The following is a 17,898-nucleotide window of genomic DNA, read 5'->3' as shown; positions in this document are numbered from 1 at the left end:
GGTTACCATCGTTACCACAGGATGAATTAGTCAAATAATTGATGATTTCACATAGCATGGTTAGCGGAATGACTGGTACTGTCCGGAATTCAAAATGGAATATCTCGAAAACGAATGCATTAAATGATAAAAAAATTTATACGCTGAATTCAGGATAAAAATGCCTTTCAAATGAGGTATCACTCACCCTATCTTTCCCATTCAAAATTTAGGGGTTGGTGTTCTAACACTAAGGGTAGAAAGAAGCGATATAGTTGTGAATTTGACCTTAAAAGTTGTCCCTCTCGAAACAAAAATCGACGTGTCCGAGCATTAAATTTATTCCGCCCGTTATCTTGTCTGTTTCGTTTTGAAAAGCCCACCCTGTATAAGAAGAATTGTGCAAAATTTTGCGGGTCTGTCAAATTGGAGATATGTCTATGACATTCTGACAAATAAATATGAGAAGAATTTTTTCTGTCCATTTTGTACCAATTTGTGCTTCTTGAGATGAACTCAACTCGAAGATCAAAAAAATCCGGATAGATAGTCAAGTTGCCATTATCTTAGTCAGTTAAAATATGCATGTACTGCAGAGCTGCCCACGTACCACAAGCTCACGACAAGCGCACGACTCGACAATAATCCCGTTTTTCCCTTTTTTCCTGCGTTATCTTTAGGTCGAATAGATGAAAATTTGTACCAAAGATGATCAGTATTCTCTGTATGAACACCTTGTTAACACGAAAACTGTCAGGTGTAATTAGATTGCCGACAACGCCTCATCGAATTCGACATCGATAAGTTGTCGATAGATTGTCGATTGATCGTGGTACCACTGCTGATCTCAAAATTACTGCAGACCGGCAAAATTCGTTGTCCACTGAGGGGATCTCGAGAACTATAAGACCTAGAAGAAAACGGATGGCACATTTTCAAGCACTTTTCAGAGAAGCAAAGGATGGTGAAAACCGTTTCCTCCTAAGAATCTTCATTTTCATAAAAAAATGAGATTTTGACGATTTCGAAAAGTTCTCATAACTTTTTCGTCTTTGAAGTTAGAGATCTGAACCTTGAACCTTCAACATGCACTTTTTCACGTACAATCCACTGACGAGCTCTGAATATTTTTTCATTAGGCGAACTTTCGTTTTTTTAAATGCAAACTTTTATTGAATTTGTTATTCTTGAATTGGAAAAAAATTTTTTGTCAGCAGATTCTACGTATAAAAGAGCCTAAAAAGATTCAAGTTTCAGATCTGTAACTTCAAAGATGAAAAAGTTATGAGAACTTTTCGAAATCGCCAAAATCTAATTTTTTGCTAATAACTCAAAAACGAAGAATCGTAGTAGGCTACGGTTCTCACCATTCTTCGTTCCTCTGAAAAAGAGCTCGTAAGTGTTTCATGCGTTTTCTTCTAGCACTTATAGTTCTTGAGATCTCCTCAGTGGACAACGAATTTTGCGCACCCTGTACAGTTCAACATTAGTACTGGACATATTAGATACACTCTGGTCAAAGAAGGCGAGGGTAAGTGATATAAAAAAATACAAACGAAACTCCATCACTAATTTCCTTGAAATTATCCTTCCATCCTGCAAATATTAAAAGGGTTTTCACCCCGCTGAATCTTGATGGATTGAAACAATTCCCAAATTCTCCGCACCAGAAGGAGGTTAATCTCCCTCCCTCCCCATCCGCAAAAATGCCGAACACCCTCATTTCTCTCGAGCAACTACCCCTAATTGCGGATGCCCGATTGTCTCAACTAAATTGGCGTCCCCCGATGCGTACAATTTTCCGAACGACTTTTCCCGTTCAAAGAGGCCAATTTCTTCCGCCGCTTCTTCCACGTGGCCTGCAGTCGCTTTCGCGATCTTTTAATACAGGACGGCAATCATCTCGTCTCAGATATCGGCCGGAAATTAACGTATTCAAGGATCGAATATGGAGGCGCCTTCAAAGAAAGCCGACACGGGGCGTCGGTTTCGTCTCTACGACGTTGTTATTGGAAATTTGCAAGGCGGAATTCTTTCTCTCGCCTGCTTTGATCTCATTCCGATTGGAAAACGGCTGCGAGATGATATGGATGAAGGAATCGATGAGTATTGAAGTTGCAAATAGGATCAGCGGCCACCTGGGGTCCTTTCTTCTGTTTATTCATCAATTTTTAATTGATACGAAATTTATACACAAACGGAAATAGGAGAATAAAATGAATATCTCGATGGCCACAGTCTGGATTTGGAATGTGATTTTTAGGCTCATCTAGTTTATCACCTGATGTCGAGTCTACAGGAATTTCAATTGAATTTGATGCTATACAAGATAGAAGTGAAAGTTGCAATTTCCTCTCAATTTCTGAACACCCTGTGGTGCTAATTAGGGACGCAATGATGGGTCTTTAAATTAGTTTTCGAAGCCTGATCTTCTCTTAACGTTTTTCTGTTAAATTCAAGTCAATAGCTACTTCCTGCAAGGAAATATGATTTTTCAATTAGTTGTAAATTGGTATAAACCTTTGTTTTGTCGTTTTAAATGTTGTCTCAAAAGTCACAAATACTATCGTGTCCGCGTCTTAGGAGATGGAAAGTCTAAGGTCATAAAAATCGGAAATTTTTACTTTGCATTCATTCATTGCTGTATCCCGTTACCGGGAATAAATCTACAAAAAGAAGAAAAAAAATTGCGAACAGACTTGTAATTTCTTAGGGCTAGTTGCGACTGTGTGCCCTCCTGTGACTAAAGAGACCCAACCGTGACCTGCAGATCCTTCCACACTCAGGGCATGGATAGTCACCAACCAGATCTGGCCGCCGCTATATCCTTCTCGATTCTCCATTATAACTGTGTACCAAAGACCTCCATTGTGACCTGTCTAACGCTAGTTGTTCCCAGTTATGATTGGCATTAACTAATTTTAGGGATTGATGTAGTATACCCTTAAACCGCTTATACTGGCCTCCTGGTTTCCCGGCTCCCTCAATGAATTCGCCATATAGAGCTATTTTGGGGAGTCTTGTGTGTTGCATCCTCAGAATGTGGCCGCTCCATCTGAGTCGGGCCCTTGTTACTTGAGTCTCAATTGTTGTACAACTCGCGTGTTGCAAGACTTCTGCATTCGAAACTGTATACCATCAAATTCAATTGATATTTCTGCAGACTCGACATCAGGTGATAAACTAGATGAAATAAGCTACAAATAGAAAAAATAATATCAAAATCGATGCACACCTCAAAAAGTTATTTTAAAATGAATTAGGTGGAAATTTTTTTTTCCGGTTTTTTTTGTCCAGGAAGTGTATTTTTCCTCACTAAAGTGAGAGAATCTTGGATTTCCCCTTCCCAAATACAACACTTTACACTACTTAATGTTTAACGGGAGCAACAAATCTTTGTACTATTTCACCAGGGAATCAAGATCCTTTAGTAAAATACAATCGTGAGTAGTGGAAAAGTTTCATAGTTTCGTGTTATTTGCGCATGAACAACACTGAGATATCAGATCCAAAATATAAATGTGAAACATAAACAGGATGGAATACAGTACGGAGCCCTGAGGTACGCCACTTGAAACATTGACAGATTCACCAGAAGCTCATAACTACCTATCGGTAACCCTATATCACTTATTCATTGAATACATTTTATTTTATTACTTCAGTATCCTTCGGAGTAGATTAGCTAAGTCTATGTGGATCGTACTAACTGTTGCTAATATTTAAGTATCAGCGTATGCTGTGCTTCTGAATCAATTCTTATACCAATCCTGAGACCCAAACAGATCTCCTTATTTTGCAGATTTCATCTTACTTGACAATCATTTATTATTGAAGTCCATCAGAGGCTCGCCTCCTCTGATGATAGAATATGATATATCCAAATCTTTGCATCCTTCTGCTGAGATTTTATTTTTGTTTTTTACCAACCTCAGCACATAATTTCACATTTTTGCATTGGACCACAACTCAAATTTTTGAGAAGAGTTTGGACAGCTCACACAAAGCATAATCGCAATGCGGGCAATACACAAACCATGAAATTTGTTAATTGAGAACACTTTTCGAGAATGTGGAAAAATGTTTTCTCTATAATTTATATCAAAATAGTCAACGTTTTTCTCCATCTTCAGTGCTAAAGATTAGTAGTCAGATTAGAGAGAAAACATAATCAGATATATACCTACATTTGACAACTGATTGATCATCTTTTTTTTTGAGGATCTTGTTTCTCAGCCCTGAAAAGGGATAATATTGGCTCCAAAACGCTCTTGGTTAATTCGATACCAAAATAAATTATACAAATTCCTGAAATATTGAAAAATTCTTGATTTATATTCATAAATGAAATTCAAAATTTAAAGAGTTACAATAATACATACTGAATATTCATCAAAATAAATGTAGCCTATGAGTTCATATTACAGCAGTGAGGGTGCGAAAAAATCAATCAGATATACATTTCCTCCTGAGTTAATAGATATTTATTGCATAAATTAATTTCGAATTATGGATGTTTATCTAATAACTCCCATGTTCATCGATAAGTTCGTATTCTCCTTTCGATCAGGGCTGGTATTCTCGAGCATTCGCAATATATGCGATCGTACGCATCAGCCCTGATTAGATTCATATCTAATAACGGATAATATTTCTACATCAGCGAAACTACGGTTTAAAATGCACTGATTTCTGATAAGCGCAATATCTTTTTTCGACAGAATTTGATTTTAAAGGGAATCATTTCATGTTATTGAAATTTATAAGAAATTCCTCCTTCAACTATTTCTACTTATTCAAAGACGATGTTAAAAACCTACCATTAGTATGACCACGTAATATTCACTCTATCGAATAGATAAGGTTGCGTAGCAATTGTTCCTATCAAGGTAAGGCAGAGGAATCCTTGGATAAATTTTTTTTTACATTTTCTCTAGACCCCGCCCAGCCAGTGCCACCGGCAAAACTTGTAACGATGATCACCAAAACCAGGTGACTAGGTGTTTTTTCAGCTACTCATGTACTTCTCCTTCCTCTTCCTTCGATTTATGAGCTTGTAGAAATCCACGAAGCATGCCTCAGTCCAGTCGAGATCCCATGACCTCTGAGGCCTGCTTCCGATTTAGAGCACATGCACCAACATATATCTATCATCTCCACTTGCACTCTATCGTAGGCTATCCTCAAATTAAGATCTGAAATTGATCATGCGAGAAATCTGATACATTTCTAGAGTAAATTCGTGAATTAATGCGCTTTGTTCGCATATGATACTGGATATCACACCATCATGTTGATACGTGGTTGGTATACCTTAATCGTCAAAATTATATCAAAATTTTCTGTGTTTTTTGATATTTGCATGGACGAGATTTTTATATAGGATTTGTATAACTGTAGAGGAAAAATAAATAGAGATTCGAATTGTGTTTCAAGAAAACATATTTTTTGGTCTTAGGACTACGCGAGTGGCGAAGAGGATAACACCGTTGGAACCAGGAGTAGAAGACATTCAAGTCCTGGTGAATCTAGAACCGGAAGTACAACTGCCTTACAAGAATATCCTGATTCCGTAAGTCTAGAACTTCACTATTATTCAACTGATTGGATATAGATGAGAACACGTTCCTAGTTCTTTCGTTTCTTGAGAAAAGATCGGCGTCAACAGTTGAAAATGGCATTGAAATTCTCAACTCAAGATCCCAAGGGATCTTAAGTAGACGTTTTCAAGAAAACGTTTATCTTGGTATACGATTCTCGGTTTATGGATGACAAAACCAAAGACTCATTCTCAAATTTTATTTTCATCAAAGAACAAATATTACTGAAATGCACTACAAAAATAGAACCTTACATCTAGAAAAACTATACTGCATCTATCCATCATAAAAACAGTATGTGCATCTATATGCTAGTAACAACATACTTAATTGAGTATATCACAGTTATGTACACTAATATTATAACTACCATATAAATAATAATGATCATGAAAACAGTTATGAAAATTGAGTGAAGCACAAGCGAAAAATAAAGAATCGGGCATAAAACAAACATCAAACCGACAATAAATAGTGTAGCAGGTGCGGCCAAGTGTAATGTTACAGGTTGAGTTCGGCTTAGCGACTTTTCGACTCTGAGCATGTCAAGTGTATTTCAATCGCGTTCGACTTCGATCTCTGAGTATTCTTTTTTCTGTTCGGGTCGAGACGGAGCATGTTCTCCGATCACGCTCGCACTTCCCCGAGTTTGCTGATAGAGAACGATGAGGATCTGTCAAGTGTGAAGTTGTGACTGCCGTCAGTGACAAAAACTAACGAGTACCTCTGAAAAACTGCCCCTGCCGCCGTAATAGAAAATAAAGTGATTTTTTCGGACGGTTCAACTGAATATGAAGCAAAAATCTCGCAATTATTGACATTGGAATGATGCCCTATTTGAGAAAATTTGAAGATATTTTTCAGATTTCAGAAAAATTTTCTGCGGAATCATTGAAGCAATGTAGAATTCAATCTGATATTGAAGACTAAAGTTGGTACCATTTCAGATGCCTTTACTTTCCTCTTCCTCATAATCCAAAAAGAGTTCAACACTAAATCTTATAATAGCATGGTTCAAATTCATTTCGCACTTTCAAATATCAGATAAACTTTCAAACAAACAAAAATCAAATAGTACAAATAATACCATATAAATAAATGACTAGGATATTACTATTTATTACTTGGTACATAATTAAATCACACAAGCTAGCAGCACCTCTAGTCAATGGTGACGGCAAACTGAGCTCAGCACAATGAGGCCAGTGTACCCAGTACCAAATTTCTGTCAAACGTTGGTCGTTGTTTTCTTGAGCTCCGAGGAACTGCGGGAATCTTGAAAGCACCCAAAACAATTTTCAAATCTTCTCATTCTTACATATGTCTTGTTCTACCATATTTCGAAATGATCACTAATTGTTTTACAAATTGCACTTATCGAATTCATATTATGCATATTACGTCGTTGGTTTTCACCAATATTTCTATACAATTATTTTCGGAGTGCCAAAATAGGACGCGGCAAAAAGTTGTCAACTCGTCTTGACAACCATTTGAAACTCCTAGGTGATGTCGACAGGGAACTCCCAGTACGTTTGGGTTTGAAAATGACCGGGAACGAGATCTAATAATGACGTCACGTTCCCCGTGCTCTCTCGGTTCGATCTGTAGAACTTCAAGCCGAACTCAGCCACAGAATGAAGAATAGGCGATCAAAAATTTCTTGCCGATTCTACTTTGGTCAGTATCGAATACTGAACCTGCATTCAATACAAAGTGACTTCTTACTTCATACTGTTTGATTCGGAAGTTAATAATAATAGATAATATAACAGATTATTAAGATTAAAAGCAGTCGCGATATTCCAAACATTCAAACTATGTATCGAAGTCCATCAAATTTTGTACGATGAAAATGTTAAGAATACAGCTGCAGGGTGCAGGTGAAAATGTCAAAGGGCTTTCGGGTATTTAGGTCACACGTTAACTCATCGCCCTCGGTTTGAATGGACTTTGAATATGCCAGGGCTCAGACAAGCCAAAAAAGGCACATGATTGAGCATGGACGCAATAACTTTTCGATATGCATATCGAGACAGTTGAAAGTGGAAAGAAATGTTTTCCTAAGGATTATTATCTAAATTATGGGAGTAAAATTGGATATCAAAGATGGCCCTCCCACATTCTACGACATAAGAACTGCCATGGTCGATGGTTTGAAATAGGAAAAAGGTAGTCGGTTTTTCGTTAAAGTTTTTCTTGAAAAGCTCTCCTGAGGTCCTCGGTCGCCTTGGCAAGACCTGAGTTCTGGTGGGAGGCTTTCATCTTGAGGTCATCGAGTCTGTTGTCCTCGTAGAAGTAGTCTTTCGGGGGTTCTGCAGGATAACATCGACTGCTTCCGAATTTGGGGCGTGGGATGCGGACCCTCTTCACGTCTACTAACCAGGATTCCATTGTGATGGGGTTTTGAAGGATAATCTGAAACAAAGAATTAAGTTTTTATATGATTACTTGACGAAGCAATGTAGTTTGTGAGTGCAGTTTTAATATACCTATATTACTCAGAAATTCCATGCAATTGAATATGCCTTGGGAAATATTATCATTCTTTTTACGAAAACAAGAGAAAAGGAGGAGAGCTAGTAACACCACATGAGGGTGCAGGATACCATAGATCTTTTTCGAGTTCAGTTTAAGAATATGTAGTTTCACATCGAAGTATGCTCTTCACTTTTCAATAAAATGTAACATTATAAAATAAATCAATTAAAATATGTAATCCACATAATGAACTCCTATGAACTAAATGTGGTTTAAGAATTTAATCACTGTTTTCTGAAACCTGTCCAAATGGCCATAATTATCGAAGGAGATCAGTTCAATGTAGCTAGTGGTAGGATTTATTGGGCTTAAATAAAAGGTCTTTAAATGGTCTCGATTACAATCCGTGGTTTTTGGGAAAATTAAGGGAAACCAGGTGTATCAAGGGTGAATAAGTGTGCTGGAGGAAAATCGAGAATGAATACAAAGAAATACCAATGTAAACATGTTCGTGAGGAAGTTCAGTCACAATTAACCAACTAGCTTCTGTTATATGAACGTCAATCTTCGTTTTTCTGTCCGCTGACACATTGTTGACTCAATCGATTTCAATCTATGGTTAAATTTCATCCCTCTTTGAACAGTAAACGGTATTTGTATTTGGAATATAAAGGGTGTTTGCAGAGGTCAGGCTTCTTCTTGACAGAAGAACTCATTCAAATCATGTTACTAAAAATCGCCTAAATAAAATATTCAAGATGGTGGAGTTATTATTCCCTAAAGTTCAATGCGATTTTATTGAATTTCAAGATGACTGAACAATGGTAGATTCAAGACTACTTGAATAATTGTTTGGGTTCAATTGAAAATATTTGTGTATCCTGCTAGGTGAGGCGAGAATAGTGTAGTAAAGTTGAGACAACTGATTGAGAATTGTATTATTCGTTGACAAAGTGCCATTGTAGTACAGGGTGGGCACAGTTCGATGGGATTGAATAGCACCACTGTAGCCATAAGAGCTATGGATAAATAGATGGAACGTTTGGGACCTCGGTTCTGAAAAGATGGATAATGGCCTAACCGTATCCCTCTACTATCTCTTATTTTAAAGTTATAAGTGAAAAATCATTTTTCGCTGCTTTTAGTTTGTGCCTCTATTTCCTGAAATTTCAGTGATTCATGTAACATTTGCAGACACTTTTTTATGTAGAATTCAGTGGCGTAGTACAAGAGTTTTTTCAATCCGCTACTTCAGTGGTATGGTGGAAAATTTCATTTTTTCGAATGTAAACCTAATGGTTTTTTTACATATTCTGGTCCCATATTCCACATTTTTTCTAATTCACATACATAGTGTCTCTGATTGTTCTTTATATGAAAAACTCAAAAACTAGTTTAGTCAAGTTGTCAGGATAATTTCATTGATAATATGATAATGAACTTTATGTTTTTTATTAGGTCAGGATATGAGAAAATTCGAAGAACACTTTCATACCGGATATTTGAGAATATGCTCGGAAAATGAGAAAAAACGTGTATTTCCATGACTACCGGTAGATTCGAGTGCGACTTGGGACAGTACTGTAACTTGCAGATTTCTTTGTTTCTTACCATTTATGAGTGAAGTGACAAACTTATAAGATATGTAGCGTCGTTTCGATTAGTTCAACAATTAATTCCTGTTGAATTTGCCGTTACAGGGCGTTCGAATTGACAGAAAAAATTAACGAATTCAGGAGAGTAAAAGCGCGTGTGTTTCACTTCGTACGTGTGTAATTTTTTTTCTTGATACGTGGGATATTAGATATGTCATGAAACAAGGTTGTAAAATTCAAACGGCAACATGGATCTCGTTTATTTGTTTTGTTGTTTCATAGGGTGATTTGTTACAATGCTGAATAGATACAAGCGGCGCATTGGCAGCAGGAAATATGCCGATTTTTCGCAGGATAATATGTTTTACGTTACTTCCACAAATCACCAAAGAATGAAAGAATTCAAAGTTCCCTTGTTTTGTTTAGTTTTTTTTTACATTTGAGTTGCGATATATTTACTTTCTCTGTAATAGGAGTTTATCATTTTATTTCCTTACCGAATTTCAACTATATAATCACAATTCACATTTTCCAAACTATACACCGTCCCAAGTCACCTATTTCATTTGAGAGTTAAGAAATCAATAGATTTTAACTTGTGTTCCAAGCCTCCCAAATTGGTGGGTGACTTGGGACAAGTATATTTTATTTTTCAAAATTTATATCCGAATTCTGAAGCATGGTATATATCCTAATCACTAGTCTGAGTCATTAAGCATATTCGAACCTCTTTTTCAGATAAAAATAGGACAACGGTTTTGAAAATATGATAAGGTGAATTCAACAATCGTCCCAAGTCACCCGAATCTACGGTACCTCATATTTACTCATATTTGTACTTACACAGCCGTTCAGCCGTTTTTATTTGTGATTGAAAAGGCTGTGATACTAGTAAATAGAATATCTGCTAGTTGGAAAGATTTCGGCACATATTATTTATTTGAATTCAGGTTTATTAAATTCCTTGAAAGTGATGCATTCCATATTGAAAATTTTTTCATCTTTCAAAATATCTGGAAAGTCATAACCTGACACAAAATTACAAGAATAAATTTTTATACGCATCATCATATAATCAATGAAAATGACCTGCGAAATTAACCGAACTAATTTTTGAGTTGGGAAGGACAATTAGAGACACGATGTATATTATTCTGCATAAGAAAAAAATATGGGACTGAAAAATGCCACTGCTTTTTACAGAAAAAAGTGTCTGCAGAATGTTAGGTACTTTTATTTTTGATATCACTGAAACTTTACGAAATAGAAGAACCAATTCAAAGGACAGAAAAAGTTTTCCCTTATAACTTGAAAACAAGGGAATATAAAGGGATATGGTTTTGGCCAATAACCATCTTTTGAAAATCCATCTATTTTTCCCTAGCTCTTACGACTACAGAGTTGCCACTCAATCCCATCGAATTTTGCCCACCCTGTGCATAGATACAATATAGATATAAAATAAATCCGCCAATAAATGTTCACGGGACGCCACTGATAGGAATGAATCGATCAATTAATGCAAGAAACGAGCAATTTGCAGGTGACACAAGGATTATTTCCGTCGAAAACTTCCCACTCTTGAATTTGAACAGATACGCGAAAAATGCCGCGTCGGTCGGCCGAGTAAAAATCCGTCAAAATAATGCAGGAAAACCGTGCGAAATCCCGTCGCACGGCCGCGGGCTCGATTTAACGGTACCGACCGTCTGGTCGCCGCAGGGGAAACGACCCATTATAATAACACTCGGGGGACAAGAAGTCAATGGGTTGAGCGCAAATTGAATAACCATTTTGCGGGAACGAACGGGTTACGAGATAAAAGAACTGTTATTCCATATCCGAGCGAAAATTAATTCAGCATGATGGCGTTACGCTATAGGCGCGACGCCGAGAACGGAATAGATTGCACCTTTTTTGTTGTCACGTTTTCTATGTGCTGAAGGTCCGTTCGTTAGAGCATGGGTCGGCAACCTTTTGTTGAAAGAGGTCCAGCTATGGAACCTGGCGCTGATTAATTGTAGCATTTGTTGCCGATGCGATAACAACAAATTTACAATTTTGGTTTGAAAGTTTTCCGTCTATAACCGCTATAAAGGGTGTTCCAAAATTGAAACAAGATTTAAATTTGCCACGATTTGTGCGTTTCCGTTTCACGATACAGCAACGTGGTTTCGTTACTGAACAACATACAGGGTGAGTCTTTGACTCGTACAAATATTTTAACAATAGATTCTTGAGGTCAAGAGAAACACTTCTTTCCCATACCATTTTTTCCGATTCAGCCTTGATAAAAAGATAAAGCCATTTTAAGTTTTCATAATGAGCTATGCCACCCCTGGAAAAAAAGAAATTACCTTCCAAATAACTAGCTCAATCTGTAACACTGCACATCTGTGGATCTTTTGAACAGAGTTGCATTCAGTCAAAGTACCAAATTTTTCAAATTTCACAGATACTCGAAAACAGCGCGTTATACGAGAAAAAATGAGGAATACCTTTATTTTACCAAACGTACAAATATTCATTAAATAGCATCCAACTTAGTTTCAACAGTTTTGGGTACTTTGAATTTTTGGTATTTGGTACGTAATGGTCATAATGAGAAAACTGGAAGACTTGGGTGAATCTAAGAAGATTCGAAAAAGATTCAACAAATAAATGAAAAAATGTATTCCGAAATTCATTTCATTCGATAGAACCGTTTATGAGATTGAACTCAAAATAAAATTTCTTCATGGTTTTTCAACAGCCTGTATCTTTCAAACCGAACCGATTTGGAAAAAATGGTTAAAAAATGTTTTTTTTTACCTCAAGAATCTACTGTTAAAATATTTGTACGCTTCAAAGACTGACCCTGTATATCTCCGAAATAATGAAGTTTGGAGGCAGGGGTACAAAAATTTCGTACAAACCATTGAAGAATTCAGGTAGACTGGATCAATTGGGGAAGTTTAAGCCTGTGTTAAAAAACAACTCGTTTAAACGATCAAATCGTATCAAAGGAGTTGACTGTTGGTCAAAATCCAGGAACATCCATTCGGCGTCGTTGATAAGATTTGAAAATTTCGAAATGCTCTCAACTCACTAAAGATCTGGGTTCCCATTCTCACACAATTCGATTAATACAAATAGCTAAGGCCTAAAGGCCACAGCGAAGAGAGTTCGTTGAATGAATTATTGAACAACAGCGAGTCGGTGCTGATTTTTCGAGCAAAATAGAGAATAAGCGATGATTCTTATGGTTTATGGTTCGTACATACGTTAGAGTATACGCAGTTTGCCATAGGAACTATTGTTGCCCTCAATTAATCTAAGACCGTTGCAATTCAATAATTCAATAAATTCCTCTGAGCGAATTATATGGTAAGAAAGTGTAGTCTCACCTAAATTCTCAGATTAGTCATTTAATTTAGATTTACTTCACACAAGCATCTCTAGGTATGGAATCATAAAGGAGAGATCTTGTGTTGTGTTGTGAAAATATTTCAGCGTCAGATTTTTGAAATACCGATTACAAATTGCATTATCAGATTGCAATACTTCCTCACTCTGCTCCTAGGTACCTCTCAGAAGTTTAAGAAATAGTACGAGTTTGAAGAACCAGCATATTATGATATTACTGGTTAAATGACGACTCTTCATAAAGATCGATGGGCGAGCCTTAACATGTAACGTGCGCAAGTTAACGTGTGCTACTAGATTGATACGAACCTTTTCAATGGAAATTGAATATGCTCCTGCCACTCAATTAGTGGCTTCAAGTTTTCCCTCGAAATAGAAAATTGGATTTAGAATTGATTCGGAAATTGGGAATCGTTTTCTTCAAAACAAGAAATACATTTTCAACGAATGATTTCGATATAACTGAACAGGTGCGTAGTTGCCCTTTGAAACGGCAACGTCTCCTTAATCAAGAAACTCAAAAACGAAAAGTGTTTTATTTGATAAGAGCCCGTCTCGCCTCATCCACCTAAGTGTAAAATACCATCGGTCGTAATTTACATACTCTCGAAGATAATTTGTGAGCCATTTTTGCCATGGGACGATAAAAACTAATTGACAGTGGTTTGTCGACCGTATATGAGCTCGTATTAGCTGTCGAAGCACACCTGTGTGACCTGAAGCTTGACCAGCTCCAGGCTATACTCGGTACATTGTCCGACTTCGCAGCCTAACCCAATAAGTCATCTACTCCCGTTTGCCTAGTCCCCGGATGGCAGGGCCGGCTCCGAAGAATTTTCTTAATTAACCTTATGACGAATAGTTCTAATTCAAAAGATGAAAGGGAAACACGAAAGAAGTCCTCATCTTTTAAGGTGACCCAAGTTGGGAGCAAATTTTCGCTCCCATTTTTCCCTATATCTGCCACAATTCGAACCAGTTTCATAAACATGAAATATGTAGGCCAGAGGCAAAAATTTTCCCGCTACGGTCCTAGACGAGACAGCTCCACAGTGATATAATAGGCTCATCCCAGAGCACTTCCATATTGCATCTAACTAAACCAACACCATCACCTCCCTACGTGAGTACTTGTTTCACTTAATTATGGCCGACAAGCACTATAAAATAAATTGGTTGCGGTTGGTTTGAATAGTTTGGATTCATTTTTACGTCTATGTATTTATGGATCATAAAATGGATAGGTGGTACACGAACGTCGAATACGGATGAGAGAATGTTTTTTTAAGTGAATCGTGAAATTGATGAGTCACCGTCCGTGGGAAACTTTGATTGATGGGACTACTGTGGTTCTTCTTGGGTGTCAAATTGGACTATTAATTCCATTATAGTTCAACGCGCTTTGCTTCGTACCACACATGCCAAAGTTTCCAGTTGGATTTATCGCACTCATCGGAGATGGTATCAGCTGAAATAGGCCGAGATTATCTTTGCAATAATAATGGTACACCATCTCTTAATCATATGATTTGTTTTTTAGTTTTTCTCCTGATGAGGCGAGTTTGCCATATGTGGCTATGTAGGTTAGAAGTGGAGTTTTCTTTTCAACATAAGATTTTTTAAATTGACTCTAAAGATGTGTTTGGGTATCATGTGGATGCACCCTACTCGTGAATCTAATTTTTGAGCAATGAATCTCCATGAATATCATACGGGATTCGTAATATCATTCAGTATTCAAACAGCAAGAAGAGGAGTCAATACTCAGTGGTCGAGGATTTTTGTCCAATTTATTTGAGATGATCAGAATTTCTCACAAATCTCCCCAAACCTTAATTATACCAGATTTTGAATGACCTTACATTAAAAGTTCATTTGGTATTGGAGCTATACGTGTATGAAGCACGTATATGAAAATATTCAGATTAGAAAAACCCCTAATATAATGACCTTCTACTCAAAATCCCTTAAAAAAATTATATAATAGGAAGAAGAATCTGGAGAAATGATATCGTTCATCAACAAAAATTAACTTGCGCCATATTTTCTGTATGTCATACATATCTACCCACTATTTTCAATGGAGGCGGATATTTCCTTTCTGAGGAAGTAGTGATAAAAATCAAAATTGCCTTGATATTCAACCTTTACTAAACAATCAATGACAACCAGAGTCCTATGCTGATTCATAATGGAACGGTTAATATTTTAACTCTCTTATTCACTAACAAAGTGGAGCAACGAGTTGTTTCCAAATATGGTACACCTCAGGGTTCACTTCGATAACGATTAAACATTAAGGTTCATCCATATGCAATACAACCATAATCCAACAAGATTTTATGCATCATCAAAACTGTATGGCTTCATCTAGAGCTCTTGATCGATTGAGTAGGGTCAGAATTTTACGATTAAAATAACTCGTACATTCGATATATTTGCAGAACTGAAAAATTTATTAACGAAAGCATTTTTGTATACATATTTCAATCAGCGTATGAAAACAATATGTATATTGGGAGTAGAAATCTTTATACAGCTACGAAAATTACACAAAAAGTAGGTATGTAAAATCATAATTTTCACCGCTCTACTAATCCTTAAATTTTGCCACTTTAGTTCCGAAAAATTAGCAAATTGCCCTATTGTTCTATATGCGTAGAATGCTATACTTTATGACTGAAAATTCTGGACAATATGGAAATAGCAAAAATCATTCACAATTATTATGTCTCGACAAGGATGTTTTCAGAGAAAATGCCGGAACAGGTCAATTTTTATTCGGAGTGGGACATGTTTCTAGCAGAATTGTAAGCGAAAATCTCCTCAATCTTAGGTGTAGGGGTTGTCACCCCTAAATTCTTAATAGGGAATAGAGGGTGAGCTATACCTCAATTGGAAGACAATAGTATTATGTAGAGGGACATAATGTCTTCCAATTGAGGTTTAGCTCACCCTCTATACCCCATGAAGAATTTAGGGGTGATAGCACCTACACCTAGGTTTGAGGAGGTTTCGGCTTACAATTCTGCTCAAAATATGTTCCTCTCCGAATAAAAATTGACCTGTTTCGGCATTTTCCCCGAAATCATCCTTGTCGCGACATAATTGGCCTGGCAAGTTTTTAAATTGTCACCCTGTATAGATAATAATGTGAATAGCCCAGGTTCCATCTGGGAAATCACACAGTTAGGTACTGCTTTGAAATTGATACCGATGGGAAAATGACATAAATGGAATGCATCACGATGCTACAAGCGGAAAACTTTTTGAAATAATAATCTGGTGAACTTTCACGTCTAGTAACAATGGTCGGTTCCATGAAGGTTTTGTTTCTTTAACATACAGATCAGACGAAACGGAAGGGCATCCAGTTTTGGTGGTCGTTCTTCCGTGAATACGAGAATGTATAATTTCAGTGTGAATTATTCCAGACCAGTTAATTACTCAAAATGAAGAAAGAACGGTCTGAATGTGTTTCCTGTCGGGTGTAATTGCAATATGGAAACGGAAAAAAAATTTAAGGTTCAATGAATTCCGTATGTTCCGACATAAATGAATATTCTGTTCAATCGAGAATTCGTTGAAACGAATAAAGTGTTGCTTTTTACATCTATATTTCAGCGCTTTGCATATTTGCACTAATTAAAAGACTGTCGTCCAGTTGCAGGAAAGTCCATTTAAATTTAATACTTCATTAAAATCTTAATCCTCCATTTTCCCCTTCAAAAATGACAGATTTAAATTTTGATAGGGCATCAAATTTTAATGGACTTTCCTGCAACTGGGCCTATATCTATATACCTACATCGAAAGCAATATGATATGTAATGTATCGGTATCGAAATCATGTCAAATATTTTGTCATGAAGAAAATGCATCAGAATGAAATCAGATTGCAGCTTCAAAATTGAAAATTATACCTTTGGTTCAAGAAGTAAGCATGTACAGAGTGTATTTAAAGGTGAGGCTTATTTTTAACAGATTGTGGAACTGGTTGAAATAAAGCGTTTCAACAAAATCACTTATACAAAACTTTCAAAATGACAAAGTTGAAAATAAAATCAAAAATGATAATGTACTGAATTAGATCTTTATTCGACCCTAGATTATTTGCTATCTGAATTATCGCAAAGCAATGGGAAAAAATTATCTCGTGATGACTGACTCAACCATATGGTTTCGTGTAGGATATTGGCCCATTCAATTTTTACGTGGGAATGAAAATGGAACCAAATATAAAAAAAATTAGTTCAAAATCTCACCAATAAAATTCGTTTAAATTATTCACAATTTTTTTCCAAGTGGTCATCACAATCTTCTTCTTGTTCGAACCCTCCAACAATCGTCGTAAAAAAGGGATGAAATAGGGTAACAATAATAGTACTTTTTCAACATAAGCTATTTCAATAAACTGTCTCAATTTTCTACACTTTTTCCACTCTAAATCGCACGATACAAAAAATTTTTTAAGTGACTTGATGCAACTAATCAGCTAGACTCGGAAGTACTGAGCCATTCATAGTCCATCCATATGTCTATATTTTGTTTCGTTTTTTCGATGCTGGAGTCACCTTTCACAGTCCCGTACTTGAAATTTAATGAAATTTTGTGGAACTTCTAGGGGTCAGCCCTCTTGAATATATTATACAGCGTTAGAACTATTTAGAGGGGACTACAGGGATATCGAAAACCGTCAGAAATACAGAATAGCTTAAATTACGAAAAAATTGCGTTATTCAAGGAGTGGGTGTAAACTGATGGTTCCTGAGATATCTCGAAAAAAGTGAAAAACAAGATTATCATTTTTTCTTCATACCTCATTTGTTTTTGGAGAT

General features: G+C 36.5%; 2 protein-coding genes across 2 annotated transcripts in view; one reads left to right on the top strand and one right to left on the bottom strand.

The window, feature by feature from the left end:
* Positions 1 to 17,898, top strand: part of LOC123310849 (whirlin) — a 151,512-nt gene that overhangs the window by 77,501 nt on the left and 56,113 nt on the right. Inside the window, exons 13-14 of the mRNA XM_044894530.1 lie at positions 4,917 to 4,971; positions 5,438 to 5,551. Coding sequence (XP_044750465.1) covers positions 4,917 to 4,971; positions 5,438 to 5,551 — 169 coding nt within the window. The remainder of the gene's footprint in view (positions 1 to 4,916; positions 4,972 to 5,437; positions 5,552 to 17,898) is intronic.
* On the bottom strand, positions 7,224 to 7,997 carry LOC123312187. Its single transcript, XM_044896451.1, has one exon. It carries the CDS (start codon positions 7,971 to 7,973, stop codon positions 7,767 to 7,769), a length of 207 nt encoding a protein of 68 aa, XP_044752386.1. The 5' UTR covers positions 7,974 to 7,997; the 3' UTR covers positions 7,224 to 7,766.

This window comes from Coccinella septempunctata, chromosome 4 (assembly GCF_907165205.1).
Source record: "Coccinella septempunctata chromosome 4, icCocSept1.1, whole genome shotgun sequence".
Taxonomy (NCBI): domain Eukaryota; kingdom Metazoa; phylum Arthropoda; class Insecta; order Coleoptera; family Coccinellidae; genus Coccinella; species Coccinella septempunctata.
This window is presented reverse-complemented; position numbering and strand designations above follow the sequence as displayed.

Excerpts from the sequence above, each read along its gene's own strand:
- LOC123312187 (XM_044896451.1), bottom strand. The coding sequence starts at position 7,973 with ATGGAATCCTGGTTAGTAGACGTGAAGAGGGTCCGCATCCCACGCCCC.